The sequence below is a fragment of the Chrysemys picta genome, chromosome 3 (assembly GCF_011386835.1).
Source record: "Chrysemys picta bellii isolate R12L10 chromosome 3, ASM1138683v2, whole genome shotgun sequence".
NCBI classification, from domain to species: Eukaryota; Metazoa; Chordata; order Testudines; family Emydidae; genus Chrysemys; species Chrysemys picta.
The window spans coordinates 158,235,414-158,257,029 of record NC_088793.1 but is presented as its reverse complement, the minus strand read 5'-3'; the positions used below and the strand labels follow the sequence as shown (position 1 = coordinate 158,257,029).

At 45.1% G+C, this 21,616-nt stretch overlaps 1 protein-coding gene across 1 annotated transcript in view; it reads left to right on the top strand.

The window, feature by feature from the left end:
• The window catches only part of DNAH14 (dynein axonemal heavy chain 14), a 530,612-nt gene that overhangs the window by 193,598 nt on the left and 315,398 nt on the right, over positions 1 to 21,616 (top strand). The window contains 1 exon segment of the mRNA XM_065589985.1: positions 18,876 to 18,950. Within this exon segment, the coding sequence (XP_065446057.1) occupies positions 18,876 to 18,950 (75 nt within the window).

The window sequence follows — 21,616 nt, the reverse complement described above, 5'->3', positions numbered from 1 at the left end:
GGACCCATTTCAGCCCTGGAGTCAGCACATACAATTTCCACTGATTGCAGTGGGAACTACACCTACTTGAGTGCGGAGACTACTATAAATACTAACTCGAGAGAATATGCTGTCTCAGCATTTCTGTTTGTAACATACACAGTGCCTTATAAATCTAGAAGCTGGTCAGATTTGTCACATAATAGCTGGTAAACATTTTGCATTAGAACAAATGCATTCTGCAGCCCAGTGTTTCTCACACTTCTAAGACATGGGATGTTCTTCTTCAAGTGATTGCACACGTCCATTCCACTGTAGGTGTTTGTGAGCTCCAGTGCACAGTTGTCAAAGAGTTTTTTTTCTCTTAGCGATAGCTGTTGAGACAGCATGCACACCAGCAAGCGCACAGGCATAAAGAACCAAGCCACCTGACCTCCCTCAGTTCCTTCTTACCACTTGTAACAGTTTTTGGAGCTCCCTTTTCCTTGCATCTGCAAGTCTTTAGTCAAATCATGTAAATAGTGCTCCTTGTAGTTCTGTGTAGTTAGTGTACTTAATACAAATCGTTGTTGTTTGTGTGGATCCAGCACCCAGTCTGGGTACTGGCTCTGATACCGGAGATATGCCATGTGCCCTGGGTTTCAAGCCCTGCCACTCTTGAGGTAAGGCAGTACCTAACAGTGACCCTCACCCCAGCTGCCTTAAGTGCTTAGGGGAGGCTCACGTGAATAACAAATGTAGTATTTGTAAGGGATTAAAGCCCGCTCCAAAAAAGACAGGGCAGCCAGATTGAAAAATCTGCTGCTGAAATCGGTGCTATGTCCTCCATCTGAACTATCTACCTTGGTTTGGGTACAGAGCACCTCTGCTTTAGTCAGTAGTGCATATTCTGCATTACTGGTACCAACAGGCAGATTATTGTTGCTAATAACAAAGAAGAGGCACTGTAAATTGTACTTGGTACAAGGATCATTGAAAGAAGCGAAGAGGTCAAAATCAACTGAAGACTCGAGGGTGCTCAAAGCATGCACTCCACAGAGCACACCTCTACGCAGGGTTGTTTGTTGACACCAGGGCCCAGTACAGGGCTGTTCTGACCAGCTCCCGAAGCAGTCATTGGGATCACCTCATGCCCCAGTACTGTCTACTTCTGAGGCATTTGAGGCTATGAGAGAGTTTTTGAACCTCCTCAGTGCCACCATCACTAGCAGTTCAGGAGTCTCACCTGGCACTGGTGCCGTAGCTACCAGCGTAAGTGGTTTCACCGCCATACTGGGCAGGTCCAGCTGAATTAGCCATCAGGGTTCTGATTAAGACAATGCTGCCTAAGGGAAAGGCACAGATCTCCCTGGCTCCCCTTTCTTTGGAGTCTGAATCTTCCTCACTGCTACTGTTCAGTACAGCCCCACCATGGTAGCAACAAGAGGCTTCTTCTTCATCAGACTCTGAAGTGGAATCCTATGTGTCCCAGTCTAGCTAGTCCCACCATCAAGAATATGCTACCTGCCCACCCTGGTTTCATCCTCAGTATCAACCCAAGGGACTTACTGAAAGGACCCTGGGGCTATTTTAGAACTCGTGGGGGTTTTCCCCCTAATCAAGAGCTTCCCCACATCTACCTCAGCTGGCTCCATCTAGTGGCTGTCAAGAGCATTGATGCTGCAAACACCCTAGTTTTGGCACCGAGCCTGGCACCAAGTGGACACAGGACCCCTCTCGTTAACATCCACAAGAGGAGTGGGAAGTGGACAAGCCTCCAAGACTGCTGGCATCCTCTTTCTCTGAGGTAATTGTGGCAGAACCTATTTCTCTGCCTCCTGATGATTTTAAGACACATCAAGAGTTGTTGAGGAGGATGGCTGTGGTCTTGGACATCTACCGTCAAGGAGTCCAGGAAAAATCGCACAAGTTGGTGGACTTCTTGGTATCTCCAGCCCAAGCTAGAATAGCTCTTCCTATTAATGATGCTATTTTAGGGCCTACCGAGGTTCTTTGGCAGGCCCCAGCTTCCCTGCCACTGACTGCAAAAAAAGACTGGAGAGGAGGTACTATGTCCCCTCTCAGGGGTTCAAGCACCTCTGTGATCATGTCCCTCTGAGCTCACTCATAGTGTTAGCAGCCAATGAAAGAGAGACATGGTCACGGGACATCAACCCCCTAAAAATAAGATGGCCAAGAAGCAGGACTTATTTGGGAGGAAGCTTTATTCCAAATGTGGGTTATAGCTTCCTATTGCAAACCAGCAAACTTTACTGGGGTGCTACGATTTCACCCTGTGGGATATAGATTCAAAGTTCAAAGACAAGCTCCCAGATGATATGAAACAAGAGTTCCAGATATTAATTGAGGAGGGTAAGTTGGTTGCCAGAATGGCTCTGCATGTGGGTCTAGGTGCAGCAAATTTTACAGTTTGGGGCATGGCTTCTGCCATCACAATGAAATGCTTGTCTTGGTTACAGTCTTCTGGTTGCCTTTCAGGGGTTCAACAAACAGTCTGGTTCATCAAGGCAGGCAGCATCCTCCACAAGCTAATTTTGATGGACGGGTTGAGAGCAATGTACCAGTTCTAAGAATGCCATCTTTTTCTTCCCAATTTTTGCAAACTGTATGTTCCACCTCCATTGTGATTGGGGTGACATCACAACAGATAGGTGAGTTCTAAGCACGGTGGAAGTGGGATATACACTCCAATTTATTTCTGCTCCCTCCCACCTACCCTTCCTGTCCTCCTTCAGGGACGTCCCTCATGAGGCAGTGTTACTGCAAGAAATACAATTGCTTTTCCTTGTAGGAGCGATAGAAGAGATCTATCCTGATACTGAAGGCAAAAGGGGACATCCGGCCTATTTTAGATGTAAGGGAGTTAAACAAGTGCCTAAAAAAGACAGAAATTGTGGATCATCACTCTAGCTTCCGTTATTTCTTCCCAGGAGCCAGGGGACTGGTGTGGTGCTCTTGGCTTAAAGGATATTTGCTTTCATATGGCAGTTCATCAAAGGCATAGAAAAGTTCTGAGATTCACTGTCAGGTGATGCCCTTATCAGTTAACAGTGCTCCCCTTTGGTCTGTCGGCTGCCCCGCATGTATTTACAAAGTGTATGGTCACAGTAGCAGCATTCCTCCAGAGGTCAGGGGTCCACATTTTCCCTTACCTGGATGGATGGCTGGTAAGAGGTCAATCCAGGTTGCAGGTGTTGTCCAGCATAAGCAAAATCCAATACATCTTCGATGCACTTGGCTTAGTGATCAACACAAACAGATCATCCCCATCTCTGGTACAGAAGATAGAATTTATTGGCGCAGTCCTCGACTTGACAAAGGTCATGGCCTTACTGCTGCAGGCAACGTTTTATGCAATGCAAAATCTCATTCTAGACTTAAAGGATTATCCCATCACCAGGTGAGAAACTATGTTAGGCTACTGGGACACATGGCAGCATACACTTACATAGTCCAATATGACAGGTTGCATTTCATGCTCTTTCAAGACTGGTTGGCTGAGGTATATTCACACCAAATTAGATGTTATTCTCCCTTAATTGGTGAAAATACCCAACCAATATCTGCAAGGGTGTTCCCTTCTTCCCTCCCTAACAATGTCTTTCCTTAGTCATGGATGCCTCAAACCTGGGGTGGGATCAACTGGTACCCCCACAGATGCAAAGTTTCTGATCTACTCAAGATGTCTGTCTCCAGGTAAACAACATGCGAGCAATCCAGTTAGCTTGTTCACATCAGGGGAAGGGGTATATTGGTGCTGACCAACAATATGGCAGCCATGTTTTATGTAAACAAATGGAGAGGACAGTCCTCACTACTTTATCGGGAAGCAATCCTGCTCTGGGACTTCTGCATTGCCAACACTGGTTCTGAAAGTAGCCCAAATGCTCAGAATATGCTGAGCAGGTTATTTCTCAGTCACCATAAGCGGTCCATTTGCCCAGACATAGCAAGGTCTATTTTCTAGCACCGAGGAGCACCCAGACTGGATCTATTTGTAACAAAAGACCACAGGAAATGTCACTTTTGCTCCCAAGTGGGCCACAGTCGAGGTTCGTTAACGGATGCTTTTCTACTGCTGTGATCTGAGGGTCTGCTGTATACGTTCCTCTAACCTCTTCTGCCCATAATTCTATGAAAGGTCAAGCAGGGTAAGGCCTGTCTTATACTGATTGGTTCTGCATGGCCCCATCAGCACTGGTTTTCAAACCAGTTAGTCCAGTGGTAGGCAACCCGCTGCCGCACGCGGCCCATCAGGGTAATCCGCTGGTGGCCGCCAAACAGTTTGTTCACATTTGCATGGCCGCCCACTACTCCCAGTGGCCGCAGTTCGCCGTTCCTGGCCAATGGGAGCTGCAGGAAGCAGCAGCCAGTATGTCCCTGCAGTCCGCGCCGCTTCCTGCAGCTCCCATTGGCCAGGAACAGCGAACTGCGGCCACTGGGAGCTGCGGGGGGCCATGCAAATGTAAACAAACTGTCTGGTGGCCCGCCAGCAGATTATCCTGATGGGCCATGTGCGGCCCACGGGTCGCAGGTTGCCCAACACTGAGTTAGACCTATCAATCAGTCTGCCACTGTCAGTCTCACTACATACAGACTTGATTTTTTTCAGAGTCATTGTTGCCTCCTCCACTCCAGTCTACAGGCTCTTTGCCTGAGAAGCCTGAAGGCTTTGTGGTTAATATCAGTGGAGGAGTTCTGTTTTAGAGAAGTTCAGGACGTGCTGCTAAATAGAAGAAAACCATCAACTAGAACTACTTACCTGGCTAACTGGAAGAGGATTTCCCTTTGGTCCAGACTGAAAGAGGTTTTCCCCTTTCTTGCTTCTATTCAGCACATGTTGGCTCTCTTCTGTCCCTGAAACATCAGAGATTGACGATTAGCTCGATCAGAGTACATTAAGCGGCTATCTCAGCATTTCACCCAGTTGTGGATAACCATGCTCTCTTTTCCAACCCAATGACTGTAAGATTTTTAAAGGGTTTGGACAGACTATTTCATCAGGTACAGAACTCTATTCCACCATGGAGCCTGAATTTAGTCTTAACAAAGCTGACGGGTCCCCTCTCTGAGCCTCTAGTGACTTGCTTTCTGTTGTACATTTTGATGAAGGTGGTGCTGTGCAGAGAGCGTGGAAGTTGAGGGCGCTAGTATCAGATCCTCCATATACGAGTTTCTGCGTGGACAAAATCCATCTTCATCCTCACCCAAGTTTGCTTATAAAAGTGGCTTCCACTTTTCATATCCACCAAGAAATTTTCTTACTGACCTTCTTCCCAAAGCCAGAGTAATAAGGGGCTGGAGATGCTCAGGATGTTAGAAGAACTTTAGCATTTTATCCGAAAGGACTAAACCTCAATTGTTCATTGCATTTGCGGACAGAATGAAGGGCAGTCCTGTTTCCACACAAAGGATTTCATCATGGATATCCAATTGTATTTGCCTTTGTTACAATTAGGCTAACATCAAGCCACCGCATAGAGTGTAGGGTCATATGACTAGGTCCCAAGCAACCTCTGTGGCTTTTCTGGCTAACATGCCCATATTGGACATTTGCAAAGTGGCATCTTGGTGATTATCACACATTTACCTCTCACTACATTATCTCTCAGCTATGTAGACACTATGCTGAATTTGGATGAGTGGTCCTCCAATCCCTGTTCAAAGAAACTCCCAACCCAGAGTCACCTACAGTGGAATGGACATGTGCTATCTATTCATGTAGAAGAAGAAATGGTTACTAATCTTTCTGTAACTGTTGTTCTTAGAGATGTGTTGCACATGTCCATTCCAAAATCTGACCTCCTTCCCCTCTCTATTGGAGTATTTCTGTAGAAAGCAACTGAGAAGGGTCGGAGGAGACTTGGCCCTTTATGCCTGTGCGCAGCAGCAGAGGGCTCTCATGCCACCCCAATGGGTAACACTAAGGGAAAAAATATCCTACAACTGTGCACTGGAGCACAACAACACTTACAATGGAATGGACATGTGCAACACATCTCTAAGAACAACAGTTAAGGTTAGAAACCATTTCCCCCTCCTCTCTGCTTTCCAGAGGTGGTTCAGTGTCCTATCACAGAGTGTACTGGCCGTGCCCTGTGACAGTTTACAGTGCTCCCAAACATTTCCTTTTGCCAGTTTTACTTTAATATATATTTTTACTCATTCGTGAGCAACCTTTACTTTTTCTTCCTCCTTCCCTCTTAGATTGGGTATTTAGCACCAGGGTGGTTTATAGCCACCCAGATCTACCACTGCAGTGTCTCCCTACTGAGGCTACTCCATCATGGCTGAGTTTTCCTGAAAATACTGGAGTAAATCAAAGCAGTGGTCCATATATGAAGAAGTGTTTACAGGCTCATCTCAAGGCAAATTATGCCCTACCTGTTTACAGCCACCTGATTCTCATGCTGCCAGGGTATGGAGCTCAGTATTGGGTTGGCATGTTGGGACACTCCTTCCCTAGAGGACTCGTGACTCCAGTGCTGAAAAGCCCAATCAGGATCTCCTGAACTTCTTGGGTAGAGGGCCTAAGGACAAGGAAGAGACCATTTGACCAGCTCAGAGGGTAAGCCCTGTGACTAATCTGAGCCACACACCATTTCCCCCCAAATACTGAAGAGAGTTTCATCTCATTGGGGAAAGAAGGAAGGCTCCAACACAGCTCCCCTTCTTCCAAACAAAAATCTGGGACCCCATCCTACAGGCAGAGGAACTGTGACCCTAAGGGTGAGGACACAGAGGGAAACATATCTAGGGTATTCAAGACTCATGATAAAAAGAGCCACAAGAAACACTGGGCTGGCCACAGCTGGGCAGCAACGTCTGAAAAACAGGCAAAAAGAGCCAGAAAACAAAAAGGGAAAGGAAAAAATATAAAAAAGTATATCTGATTCAGTGTCTTTCTTCTTTACTGAGGAAGGTGAGCTCTCCAGTTCAAGTTTCTGAGCAGGACATGGAAAAATACATCAAAGGACTTTCCACCCTGACAGATTTAATACTGGTCACAGAAAGTCTGCATCTGTCATTCAAATCCACCTAGAGCAGATATCCAATAAGAAGGTCAAGGGCAAATATCCATCCGCCAAATCAGTGATCAAGATGCCAATCCTGCTGCACCCTTCCTATGAGGATGTGATCAGGGATCAGTAGGAATACCCTGACAAAAGTAAGTGCATTAGCAGGGATGCACTTAGATACCATAAGATAAAAGAGCCAAAAAATGCCAACACAAGTATCAAAAGTAGATCCTGTAGGTGGCATCTTTAGCTAAAGATAGCATAATCCTATCAGAAAGGGATTTCTTGATAGCAAGATGGAAGTCAAAGAAGGTATTTTGTGACTTTCTTGGCTGCCTTCAGAGTTCCCTGGCCACTACCTGTTTTGCAAGAACCACAGTATTCTGGCTGAATGACCAACCCTGGATGACAAGGACCAACCTGACTTCAGGTCTAACTTAAAGAAAGTATTCTAGCAACAGACTTCGTGGCATATGTGTCTCATTAAATGCAATATGATTCTCAGCCAGGGCCATGTTATCAGCTCAGCAGCCGGACACCACATTTGACTATATCTTTGGATGGCAGAGGTGCACACGAAACAAGTGTGCTCATTTAGATTCACAAACTCTCCACTATTTGGAGATAAATTTAATAAGACAGTGGTATACAGTGCATGCAAATGACAAGTGCAGAAATGTTCCTTTCATCCATCCTTTTCATAAAAATACCAAAGGAAAGATAGCAGGTATGTCAGGGGAAAACCCTTTAGCCATAGATCAAGTGGCAAAACCAGAGGTGGTAGCAACACCTCTAAGGATTCACCTATGAGTCTGTGCCTCTGACCACATCTTAATCTAAGAGGCAGAGTGTCCCACTTCTCTAATGGATGGCTTCTGTCCATCACTGACAAGTAGATGAAAGCTGTAGTAAGTTTTGGTTACTCCCTTGAACTAAGGGCGCCACTGCACCACTTCTTCATCCAGTTGCCTATCTCAGGCACTCTTATCAAATGCAAGCTAGTACTGAATGAAATCTGTCGCCTTCTGCACAGAAGAGCAATAGAATTGTTACCCTCATAAGAAAGGTTCTTGTGGCTATATTCCATATTCTTTATTATGCAGAAATGTATAGTGTGAGAGAGTCATCCTGGACCTCAAACTGCTCTACAAATGAAGAAAATGAAATTGTGGATGCAAAGTTAGCCTCAGTGGTAGAATCCCTGTAAAAAGGGGATTTCCTTGTCTCAATGGACCTAGCAGATGCATAACCATATGTACATGTCACTGCTGTCTACTGAAATTTGTGTATGGAACAGCTGACTACCAGTACAAAACACTGCTATCCTTGTTTTTGTCAGCACCCAGAGTCTCTATCAAGATGCTGGTGGAAGTCATAGCCCAACTTTGGTCCCAGTCTTTCATCTGTATCCTTTCCTGGAGGACATTTCGATCAGTGGTCCAACCAAAGAACCAGTACACAGCACCACAAGTTGGACACTTCAAGCATGCTGTTTTGTGATAAACCTGAAAGGAAATCTCCGATTCCTTTCACAAAGATAGCTCACCTAGAAGTGAATATAGACACTTCTGTGTCTGTAGTCTGTCCTTCACTGGACAGGTTTGAGAAAATCCAAAAGTTTATACCTGTTTTTGTAAGGAACACAAGGCCATCCATATCTCAGGCCTTGGCTACACTTACCGGCAAGTTCGACGGCTGGAAATCGAACTTCTGGGTTCGACTTATCGCGTCTAGTCTGGACGCGATAAGTCGAACCCGGAAGTGCTCGCCGTCGACTGCGGTACTCCAGCTCGCCGAGAGGAGTACCGCGGAGTCGACGGGGGAGCCTGCCTGCCGAGTGTGGACCAAGGTAAGTTTCAACTAATTCGAAATAAGGTACTTCGAACTTCAGCTACGTTATTCACGTAGCTGAAGTTGCGTACCTTAGTTCGAATTAGGGGGGGTAGTGTAGACCAAGCCTTAGTGTCTCTGATTTTGTGTATAGGAACCACCTTCTGGGGAAGATCCCATATCAGGTTCTCTAGAAGTTTCTTTTCAAGGTTTGAAATCACTTACCGGAATGCATGCATTATCAGGTGCTGGTCCCAAACCAGGTTCTGGACTCCCTCAGATGGTGGACAATCCTAGAAAATGTCTGTAAGGGTCTTTCCATATGCGGTACAGACTCACAGGTACTCACAACAGATACCAGCCTAATCGGGTGCAGAGCACATCACAGACACAGAATAATCCATGGCACATAGAATTCTACAGAAAGGAGCCAGAGCATCAAGCTTGTGGAGCTTAGAGTGGTTGAAGTTAGCCCAAAAAAAGTTCTAGGGCCACCTCAAGGGCAACAACATTCTGGTCCAGTTCTACATCACCACCATAGTGGCATACTTCAACAACCAAAGGGGAATTTGGACCTCAACTCTACATTCAGAAGTAATAGAAATAATGGAATGGATGGGGAAAAACCTCTCTTCCATAAGAGCAATACACATAAATTGAAGCATAAGAAAGACTGGCTTGTTGAGCAGATGTGTAGTCAACAAAGTGTAGTCCGTTTGAATCTGAAAGTCTTGAACTTGGTCTCTCAATAATATGGCCTCTTAACAGTTTATCTGTTTGCTAATTGCAAGAACACAAAGCAGCCAGTGTATTTCACCTGGGGAACATAGCCCATGTCCGTGGGGATGGATGCCCTCCCACGCAGATGACCAAAAAGTCTGCTTTGTGCATTTCCACTTCCTCTACATATAGGGAAGTGGATCTAGAAGATAAGGGAAGAGGAAGCAAAAGTGATAATTCTGTCTCAACAGTGGCTGAGAAGACCATGTTTTTCAGATCTTAGCATTGGAACTCCTGCTGCATCTGCCAGTGAGACTGGACATCCTCTACCACAGTCCCATACTCCATCCAGACCATTTCCAATTGACAGCATAGCTTTTAAGAGGGAAGAATTGATTGTCCTTGGACTGTCCAACCAAGTGATTGGAACTCTACTGTCCCCCCCACAGTCTTCAACACGAAAGGCTTACTCCTGCATCTGGTTTAGGTTTAGCTCATGATGTCACAAAAAACACAAAACCTCGAAGGACTCTAGTATTCCCGCTATTCTGGATTTTCTGCAGGACAATGTGTACGAGGGTCTTCAGTCCAACACCATAGCACACCAATTGTCAGCCATAAGTAGCATCTTACATGAATGGCCCTCAGACTCTTTGGCAGAGAATCCTCAAGTCTCAAGATTTCTCAGAGGAGTGAGGCTGCCTAGACTCATGATCATACCAGTCTTTCCTAAATGGGATCTATTACTGGTGCTAAAAGACCAGACTGTTCACCCTTTTGAACCACTGACACTGGTCACATGTTCTGTCTACTGATTAAATCCTATTTCCTGGTTGCTGTCACATATGGATGGCATATTTGCCAAGAGACAAATTTAATTTTTATATATATGTAGGTTAGGTCTATCAATGGTTATTAGCCAAGATGGTCTGGATGACGGGGAATAGATCACTTGATAAATTGACCTATTCCGTTCGCTCTTTCTGAAGCATCTGGCACCAGCCACTGTTGGAAGACCCGATTCTGGGCTAGATGGACCATTGGTCTGACTCAGTATGGGCATTCTTATGTACTGTTTGCGGGCCAGTTAGTCTACCATACGTAGTGTACTGGTTGATATTGAATTTTTTGTTACTAACCATATTCTGGGAGTTTCTACACAGCTTTAGAATGATCTTTCGGCAGCAAGCTAGAGAAGAGGGTGTGGCCAGTATGGGCTCTGCTACAACACTGAACTGCCTGTGGAGCTGCAAAGAGGAGGGGGAATAGCTCGTACAATCTCAGAATTGTGGGAGATATTGCTAGCAGAAAGGAAGTTATGGGGTAATAAATTTCCCATTCTTTGGTAAATGTGTAGTTAAGACACAACTGTTGTGAAAGGCATGATTGCTTACTCAAAATTATAAAGCTAAATAATCTACAAACTAAGGCCCCAACTGTGCAAAGATTCATATGTGTGTAACTTTATTTCGGTGAGTAGTCACATTGACTTCAGTAGGATTGTGCATGCAAGTAAATTTACATATGTACGTGATTGTTTATAGTGTTGGGCCCTAAATAATGACACATTCAAGAAAAATGATGTATACCTAGTTTTATTTACCATTATTTAGTATTGTAGTGTGGTATACAGATGTCACCCTTTGCTACTTTAAAAATCAGTTCACACAGTCAGCTAAAGAAAGTCTGCAATCAGTGGGTAAAATATTTTTTTCCATAAATGTAAAGTATTTTTGACTGTGAGAAGTTTTTTAAATAATCTAATTAATATTTTATCTGAATCTCTCCAGCATTACTTACAACAGATCATTTTTTCTATTAGATGTCTATAAAATAGGGATAATAATCCCTTTAGTCCTGGTAAGTGCTAAATATTATATTTTCAGTTTTGAAGGCTTTCTTAGTTATTTCTCTAGTTGTACTTAACCAAAATAGAGAGACACACTAATTCTCTCTTCCACTTGTATTATTCTCTAGAACAGTTTCTCTTATGTTTAACATGTTTAGCATGCCGTTTATGGAGCTATAAAGTATAAATATGGTATTAATCATTTATGAAATCCATACATTGCTACCTCCGTTTTTGAATCTTAAATAAAAAAGTGATAATGAAGCCAGATAACAAAATTGGTCAAATTATTGAGAATGTTAATGACAGAGCAGGGGCTTAAAAAAAGAACACAGTGTACCGATTAACAATATAAAAAGGTGCACAGTATGGAAGGGAGCAGCAAAATTGCATTACACAGCCTGAAAATTAGATTATGGCTGCTAGGAATTTTCAAACAATATGTTAGAGCTATATTGGAACATTAAAAACAACAGATATTAAGTTTATTATTATTATTAAGCTACAATCCACTGATTGGTCACAAAATAAATAAATTATAACTTAGATAGATGCACATGTAATAAAGAGAGGCCAGATCCTTAGTGAAGATTTGGCCCAAGATATTTAGGGAGTGACTACTGCTATGGGGAAATAGACTATGAGTGAAGGAGAAGATCTTCCATATAAATGTCAATAATTGGTAACTTATCTTTCATTGGAAAAAGAATGTGTTTCATTGGATTCAGAAGTGTACATAAAACTTAAAGATTTTTTTTCCAAGTGGTTGTTCACATGGATTTCACTCTTGGTGCACATATACCCCATGCATGCAAGATTGGATTGTTTTGGCCAGCAATATCTGTTGGAGAGGGACATATTTTTGAACAGTGTACCATACATTGCTTCTTCTCTAAGTGGACTCAAAAAGCTACAGAAGCTCTCCTGAAATTGTCCCTCCTTGAGTGTGCTATGCAATCCTCTTCTGACACCAAAGGAAAGATGCAGCTAGACCTCAGTCCTACAATCAGTGTTGCTACACAAGTGGCCTGTGAGCTGAGATTCTGCCCTGTGTTCCCAGAGTACATTGACCAAGAGACCCAGTCCTCCTCCATTATGGCTTTGATGACCTCTTATGGGTGGGAAAGAGCACCAGTCCAGAATTGAGCTAAGGCATAGATCACCCTCTCCAATGTGTATTAAGTCAAGGCACAAGACTTGTAATTCACAGCTCAGTGGCTGAAGGGCATCTAATGGCCTGAGAAGAGTCCAGAGAGCACCAGATGTACCCATTAAACCAGAGTACCATGTGTCTTTCAGTACCGATTCTTCAGCACTTGACGTCTCATTACCCAACATTCAGTATCCTGTGCTTCTGTACAGGCAACCTTGGAACTTTTCCCCAGTGCCTAGCGCATCAGAACCTAGAGTGGTGGTACCAAGTGGTTTATCTGTGGCAGTGGTATCAGAGTTTCTCTCCTTGAGAGCCTGAGGTTGGTGATAGGTAAGCCACTAGCTTACAAGGTATGGCAGGTGAAGGATTTATATCTGGCACTGACTTCACTCCCTACCCCATTTAGGCAGGGCACAGCAGAGCCAGAGCACTCCTAACAGGACAACCCCTTGCTTGTGTAACCCTTCTGCCCCTCTGAGTTGGCAGCAACAAGGGCCGGGTTCAGTATCTAGGGGTTCCGTTTCAATAACGCAATGCAAAACCAGCTCGAGCCCCCACCCAGTGACCTGGGACAATTACATACCACCCCCGGGCGCCTCTAGGAGGCAATACTTCCCCTCTCGCAAGCACGGAGTCTGAGTGTAGCAAAAGCCTTTTAGTAAAGGAGGGAAACAATGCGGCATTATGTTGGGGAAACACCACAAACAGGATTCATAAAACAAACCATGAGCAAAAGACCCACCTCCAAGTAAGTTTGGCAGTGTCCTTTTCCCCTCAGGGTCTTAAGTCCAATCACCCCAAAGTCCAACAACCCCAAAGTCTCTGTCCCAGGTCAGTGCCGCCCCAGAGTTCAAAAGTTTATCTGCAGTTTTACCCCCCCAGCCTGGGCGGAAATGGGGGGGGCCATGCGGGATGTTAAGGGGCACCTTACATGGCCAAGGCCGACTGCCCCACCTCTCCATGGAGTTCTGCTGCAGCCTTTACCACGAATGGCTCCGCTCTACCAGCCGCCCCCGCAAATGGCTCAGCTCCACTCGCTGTTCCATGGGTCGCTCCAACCGTCCCACAAACTGCTCGGCTCTGCCAGCTGCTTAGCAATATATCTTCAGGCTCCCCCACTGGTTAACACAGCACTCAGTGATCTCAGCTCAGCAATTTCAGCTCTTAGTGATTTCAGCTTGTAGTAGGAGAGTCCCAGTGCTGGTGCACCATTGGCCCAAAGTGAATTCAGTTCAGCAACTTCTAGCTAGACTCCTAATGGAAGCAAATTTAGCTCTGCTATTCAACAGTGGAGAGTAGGGGTAGTACAATTGGTGTTCCAGGCCCACAAAAGGGGCCCATACCATCAGGTACACATTCCTGTCCACAACCTCTCTCAATTCACTGGGTTTTGTAACCCATGCCCCTTGTCTAGCGAGTACTACTTAGTTACTGGTGAGTTCCGCTGTCATACAACAGTTCCACTGGCCTTGATTCACAGAATCAGGGTAACAACACTTTATTCTTCCTGCCCCAATAACAGAGAAACTGGGCATCCCACACCAGCCAAAGTAACCACTTTCAGTTGTTGTTGTCCCAGGCTAGGTGGGTGGGTGTGCCTATGCAAACAAGATCAGCCCCTGAAGTTCTTTTCCATCCTCGCCATAATTCACCACCAGATGTCAGGGTAGAGCTTATCCTGACTCTGTTTACACTTGGAAGAAGTGTACTCCTTTTTCTTCATTCCATTTGAGATATCGTAGGGATTCCTTTCTTGCACACCGCCTTCCCCTCATTGATTAGTTCAGTGTAAATCAGGAAGAGAGTCTGGGGAGGGATCTGTAAATGAGCCCTATGTGTGTCTTCCACATTAGTACCCATTTTGGTATCAGTCTTGGCTGTGGCTGATGTCCTGGGAGGTGCAACCATATTCATGCAAGCCTATATTATTGGCCTCCTCTAGGGTTAGATCTCCCTTCTGAAATAGTCATTATAAACCAACACAACCAGGTCAGGTAGTGCAGGCTCAGATCCTGGAAAGGCAGGAGGAAAAAAGTGGTGAGTAATAAAATTTGCAAGGGGAAGCACCAACTTGTCTCTAGTGTCACCATTGCAATCTCATCCTCTACTGACAAGACAGTAAATCCCTGGATTTATTCATTCAACTTCATTCAACAATTTAAAGTTGTTCCACCAGAGTCTGATCAAGTTCATGGCAGACACTCCAGATATATCTCTGTAAGTGGTTCAGGACAAACTTCACAAACTCCTGGACACTTTGCATCCTTCCATGCCTGGCAGGCTCAGCAGTTCCCTAAATGTAACCTGTGAAAGATCTGTGGCACACTCCAGAGTCCATTTTGATCATATCCAAGTGAGCTGACAAGAGGTACCAAGTGCCTCCCATGGGATCTGAGTACTTTTATTCCAACCCAGTACCACAGTTGCTTGTGGTAGCTGCCATCCAAGATGGGTTGAAGCAGTAGGGGCCTCCTAAATCTATACTTAGGGAGAGAGACCCAAAGATATTGGATCTATTCACACACACACACACACACACACACACACACAGTATTCATCTGCCAGCCTCTAGATATGTGTAGCTAAATGTCAAGTTCTTCTGTCCAAATAAAAATTATTTGAATTGGGACAAACTGCTACAAAAACACCAACATGAACTAAATACCCAGCATGTCTGAAGAAGAGCTGATAACCTACACTTCCTTACGGGCTACACACAGTGTCCCCGACCCAGTGATGCATGCTATGGCTACATCAGTGGCAATGATGGGAAGACCTTCCTGGCTCCAATCTTTAGGGATTCACAGGGAGGTCCAAGCATCAAAGAAGGACCTTCCCTTTAACTTTTTAATTAAAATATGGGTGAGGATCTCCATTTCTTAAAGGGCTGTAGGGCAACTCTGTGTTCTCGTGGCTTCTATGTTCCAGTCCCAAGGAGAAAACAAGTAAGACCACAGACTTCCTTCCTGCAATGTTTCTCTTCTTACTATTATTATTAGCCTCAAAGGACCTTGGAGCCATCAAGAAAGAAGTAGAGGTTCCCCTGACAACCCTCTGCCTCTTCCTCTACTGCTGCACATTCTGCATTTTCCCCCAGCCAGCAGGTTTGACACCAGTAATGAGAATCTGATGGATACTCCCAAGGATCCTCTTCCTTTTACTCTGTTTTATCCATCACCAATTTCACAAAACCTGAACTTGGATCATGTTGTACCAGTGGAGCCTGAAAATTTTAAATAAGGGGTATTCTATCCAATTCCACTTCCTTCCTAATGCTTCCCCCCACCCTCCCCATCTCAAGAAGTAGACTCTTTCTATAACTGGGAGCTGTGGAAGAAGTGCCCTTACAGTTCAGGGGCATTGGGTTTTATTCCCATTATTTTCTTATCCCAAAGAAGAAAGGAGGGACGTTGGTGTTCCATTCTGGACTTTAAAGTTACAATAAATTAATCTGTCATTTCAACTTCAGGATGATGATTCTGGCCTCCTTAATTTCCTCATTAGATCCTCAAGGCTGACTTGTGGTTCTCAACCTGCAAGAATTCTACTTTCACATATCCATTGATGTGTCCCACAAGAAATACCTCAGATTCTTAGTAGGAGTATCTCACTACAGTACAGGGTCCTGCCCTTTCATCTTTCCATGGTACTGAGAGTGTTCACTAAAGGCTTCGCTGTCATGACAAGTTATCTAAGGAGACAAAGGATCCAGATCAGCCCATACCTCACCTAACAGGCTGATCCAGATCCCAAATGGTAACCAACTTAGACTCTTGGGACATATGGCCTCATGCCCTATGTGATGCAGTTAGCCAGAATTCACCTACACTGCATACAAGAGTGTTTGAAATCAGTGTATATATGAGGAAGATATCCAACAGGCATAGTGGTCATGTCCCAGAAGTTCTCTCCTAGTTAAACTCGTGGGGGAAAGTGTGCAGTGGGGTACCCTTCTCTGCACCTCTGCCTTTCAAGTCTCTGATGCCAGACCCCTCCATTCAGGGATGGGGAGTTCAGCTAGATCACCTTTAAATCCAGGTCCTGTGTTCCCCTCTGGAAGCTTGTCTCCACATAATTATCCTAGCGCTCAGAGCCATTCACTTGGCATGCCAGGCATTCCTACCACTACTCTAGGGATGCACAATCCAAGTGCTGACATACTATACCACAGCTATGCATTATATCAACAGACAAGGGGAAGCAAGAGGCCATTCAGCTATGGAGCTGGTGCTTTCTGAGTCAAATCACACCAGCAGCTTTGCACCTTCCCAGCCTTCAGAACACTTTGACCAGGACAAGCAGGCTAATGATCGACAGATAGGTGAGATGGGTTAAAAATGGTTTGCTGCAACATTATTAATTAAACCTTGGGGAGGGACACTACATTGCCCGCCCTAGCTCTCACATACCAAACATTTAATTGGTTCCAGTGCAGGTTACAAGGCTTCTACCACAAACCAAATAACTCAGGGTAGACCCTCCCTGGGCTACCCCACAGACTCAGTTCAGTTGTGAACCATCTCCCCACCATGTAACAAGGGGTGGAGTGACAGAGGCCACAAGGCTGGATTGGGGGAACCTGAATCAGTAAAGTCTTTCCCCCCTTCCCTCCCCCCCCATGAGTGCAACGTGTATCGTTAAGTTGTGCAATCCCGAACCTCATTGACCTTTAGGAGCTTGCCCCTTTAGCCTTTACCTGCACTGGACACTGGTCACTGGACATGCAGCATGCCTGGTATCTATCTCCTGACTGACCCAATTCCTAAAGTCACCGAGCCAAATGATGGTCCCAGTATCTGACAGATGTCCTCCGTCCTCCCTAAAGAGCTCAGGGCCATTGCATCAGCTATCCTTATGTGCCCCCACTCCAAGTCGCAAAATTATCCTGGCTGCCTCATGATTCACATTTTTGTGCCCTGTTGATGTGTGCTGACTTATGACTCCCCACCAAACTTGTCTTGCAAGCATCTCCAACCAAACCAACTGAGCATGAGGCCTAGAGATAATGCATAACTCTTGATGGGGTGGGGGGATTTAAAAGTTCTGGAGGGCACATGACCTCTGATGTGAGCTTACTTGCTCCAGACATAGTCCATAGCCTTTCAGCCATGAGAGAAGCCAGAGAGTCAGCTACTCTGCTAACCCAAACTGGAGCTGTATATCCTGTCCCTTTGGCTTGTATATTGCTGGCGCTACTCCTGCCATGATTCCATGAGCCACCCTTACAGCCACTCCCATTGTGTTTCCAATCCTGTATTGTGAGGTCCATGGTCTTCTGTACAATGTACATGACCCCTCAGAGAGGTTCAGATCCAGCCATCGCTTGACTGTCACTTTCCTCAGACTCATCCCTGGAGTTTGAGTCCCATGTTTCTTGGTAGTGTGACCCAGGGCTGAATTTACTGGAGATTTGCCCTTCTGCCCTTTAGGTTTTGCTATATACAATTTGTTAGCACACCCTAGCTTACCCTACCATCTGAAGAACCTTGGATGTGGGTCACTGACTTGCCACCTGAAGCTGCAATCCTATTCCTGGGCAGCCTGTGGCTGTCAGCTGATCTTTACTCTCCAGCACATGGTAGATGATCCTCATCCTGGATCCTTGAACCACAGTTTGGTATACGAGGTTCTCTTGCAAATGCCGATGGCCAGAGCTCTCTTGGGGGGAATGGTCTGTGTACCCATCTGCCAGCCAGTGGAAATAAAAACTGACCTCTCCAGGCGGGCTTGTCTGAAGCCACTGTTTTGGAAGGAGTATCAAAAAAGTCAAAACATACCATACATTCATGGTTTATAACACTGTCTTTCAATAAATGTTGCATTAACCAACTTGTGGGGTGCAGATGTGGTCCCACTGGATACCACTGGCCAAAATAATCCAATGTTGTGTGTGTGTGTGTGTGGGGGGGGTTGCATGTGCACCAAGAGTGGAATACATATGAACTACAAGTTGCAAAGAACTAGAGTTACTTTAAGGTAAGTAACCATTCTTTTCTGGATGTGATCCTCCATGCATTATACAAGGGGTCTAAGCCTACAATCCCCATGGAGACAAAATGTCCATTGATTTCTTTGGGAGTTATGCACATGAATGAGCTGCAGAATCAGGGCCTGAGAAGTCTGTAGCCCCTGAAGAAAGACAGTGATTCCAAAGAAGAGGAAGTGTTTGCTCACACTCTGGATTAAGTTCAAGTGTGTAGAATTGAGAAATAAGAGGTGCAGTAGAACTCCTTATGCCTACAATTCAAATAAAGTTGTAAGAATATGAAATTAAAATGTTCAGTTGTTTTCAGTAAGTGCTGACTTTTCAAATTCTACATTACAGGATTATTCGTGTTAGAGGCCCTGTTGAGCAGTGGCTAGGAAATGTAGAGAGCAGCATGTTTGACATGGTAAAAAAGTAAGTATATATTTCCCACTGAATAAAAAATTCTCTATTATAGTCATTTGTGTTGCATATTTATTTGTATTTGTGGTAGCATCCAGAGGCTTCAATCATGATCGGGATCCCATTGACCTAGGTGCTGTATAAACACACAGTAGGAGATAGATAGTCTCTTCCCCCAAAGAGTTTACACTTGAACAAGGGACTTACAATTATTTAAAAAACAAACAAACAAACAAGCAACTGCATACCATAAACACTCTTATCTAGAGCTAAATGAAAACTGACAATGTGCAGAATTTCAGTCTTATGTTTGGTAGCATTGGCATGCAGAAGTGCTCAGAAATCATTTGAGATAACCAGACTAGTCCTTTCAAAACAGCAGAGCATGATTTCACTGCTCTTGGAGCATATTTTATGTGCAATTCCAGTTGAAGATGGGGGAGTTCTTAATAGTCTAATCATGTATTAAACAGCAAACAAAATTGTACTAACACTTCTTAAAAAAACAATCGTGCAGATGGTTTAGGTGTGTAATTTTCAATCCCAACAAACCCCATCTCTTTCCACTTCATGTACACTTTAAGTGTTACTCTGTTTTGTTTGATTCTGAATTATCCTTTTCTCCTTATATAAGCTTTATTCTCAGGAGCCATTGGTAGCATGCCCCTCCCCGAACATCTGTCTCTGGACAGACGTAGCATCCCTTTGACCTCAGCCAAGATCTCCCTTAAGAGGTGGAAGACTTTAGAAGATTCAGGGAAAGCTCCAAAGAGGAGAAACTTGGACTCCCATCACAAGGAGCCAGCTCCCAAAAGGCCCTAATCTCCCACTAAATTTACAGTATTGGAGGCCTCGACCTCTCAACTTGGTACCATGGAAGCAATGAACTCTTCCTACAGTACCGGCAGAGCCAGGAGATCCTGGAGTGTTTCAGAAAAATATGGCTCCAGCAGGCCCATGTACAATGAAAGACAGGATGCACAGGACATATACTTCTGTAAAATGGCACCGTATACATCAGACTTACCATCATTGCCTTCTTCCTCTGACAAAATTGAAGCACCAGACACCTGAAGCCCCAGCACGTGCCTGCTCCAGATCAACAGTACCATCCACCTCAACTGCTGCATTGGTACTGATCCACTCCATACCGCAGGAATACCACTACTCCAGGGACCTATCAGATTTAGATGAGCTGGTATCCCCACAGTTCATAGATACCAAACAACTCTTGGTACCAAGATCCCAGTCTCCGGATTACGATTGCTTCCCAGTATTACAAGATTCTCTGCCTTTTTGTACTGGGCCCCCCTGCTTTGGAAGATATTGAGGAGGATGAAGGAGATATTCAGTCAGTCTCATATTATCAGTGCATATCGGGACAGAAAGCTATACTTTGACAGGATCCGTGTCCACAACAGGAACAGTAGAATCACTTCTGGGTGCCACCCTCTCTTCCATATGGCCTTCCTCTCTCCCGAGTGATCATACTAGGATCCTTGGGCAGCATATTGGCAGCAGTTTGCCAAATTCCACCTCCATTACACCAAAAGGCTAGGGTTATACAGTCTCCCCATCAAACCCCCTTCATGAGAAGACCTTTGAAGAACAGGAGAGTAGAGAGAAAAAGGAGGCTGTGATGGGTTCCCCCTGGGTGCCACCTGCAACTGGGGTACCACTGAGCCCCCTGACCCACCAGCCTGGGCCCCCTCTCACACTGTACTGCTGTGACAAGCTACAAAACCCTCCAGCCTGCACTTTCACCAGCATGCATAGGTAGGGACACACCCAGCTGCAGTTACAAGCAGCTCTCTGACCAGCCCCTATAGTTAGTCTCCTAGTTCTAGTTGTAGTTATTTTCTTTCTTATTTGACGCTTAAAAATCCCTTTAATTCCTTTCCTGTTCTTTTCTCCCCCTTTATCCCAATGGGGTATACTCAGTTCATCGGGCTTCAAAAAATGCCTCACTTTAAAGAGGCAATCCCTGTTGTGGACAAGTACTCTCAGTGCATTCTCTGCCTTGGAAAAGGCCACATCCAGTAGAAGTGTGGTCTTTGCCAACAACTCCGGCCAAGATCCCTTAAGGACAGAGAGATCTGCCGGAAGGTCACCTTCATGAAGGTTGCTCTCCAGCCCGAATCACCTGACCGATGTGAATCTTCCCCAAGCCCTCTACATCTAAGGGCTGTGGGTCGAAGAAACAAGCTGCAGACCCTTTTCATAAATCATCTAAGAAGAGAGCATCAAGTCCCCACAGTGAGCTCCGAGATAACTGTAAGCGATCTCCATTTCACTTGGTATCTTTGGCACCGTCAGCACTAAGACCATCTCCACTGCCACTGACCCTGGGATGGTTGGTACTAGCAGAATCCCACCATTCCAGGGACCTCAGCATGCTAGATGCATCTGAGTCCTCACCTCTTGGGACCTCTGCACCAAGCATTTACTGAGCACAGGAAGTATCCACACTGCCATGTCATGCCCCTCCGCTCTCTAGTGAGGCTTCAGACAGTGAGCTAGAGGAGGTAGTGTTGCAGTACTCCTCCCAAGCCCCATATGGTGCTCACTATTAACAGAGCCGAAGGATATACCCACAGATGGCCCCACCATCTTTATACGGCCACTCATGGGCTCCACCACTGGGCTGTATGCCCCCACCATCCCAGTAGCCATATTGG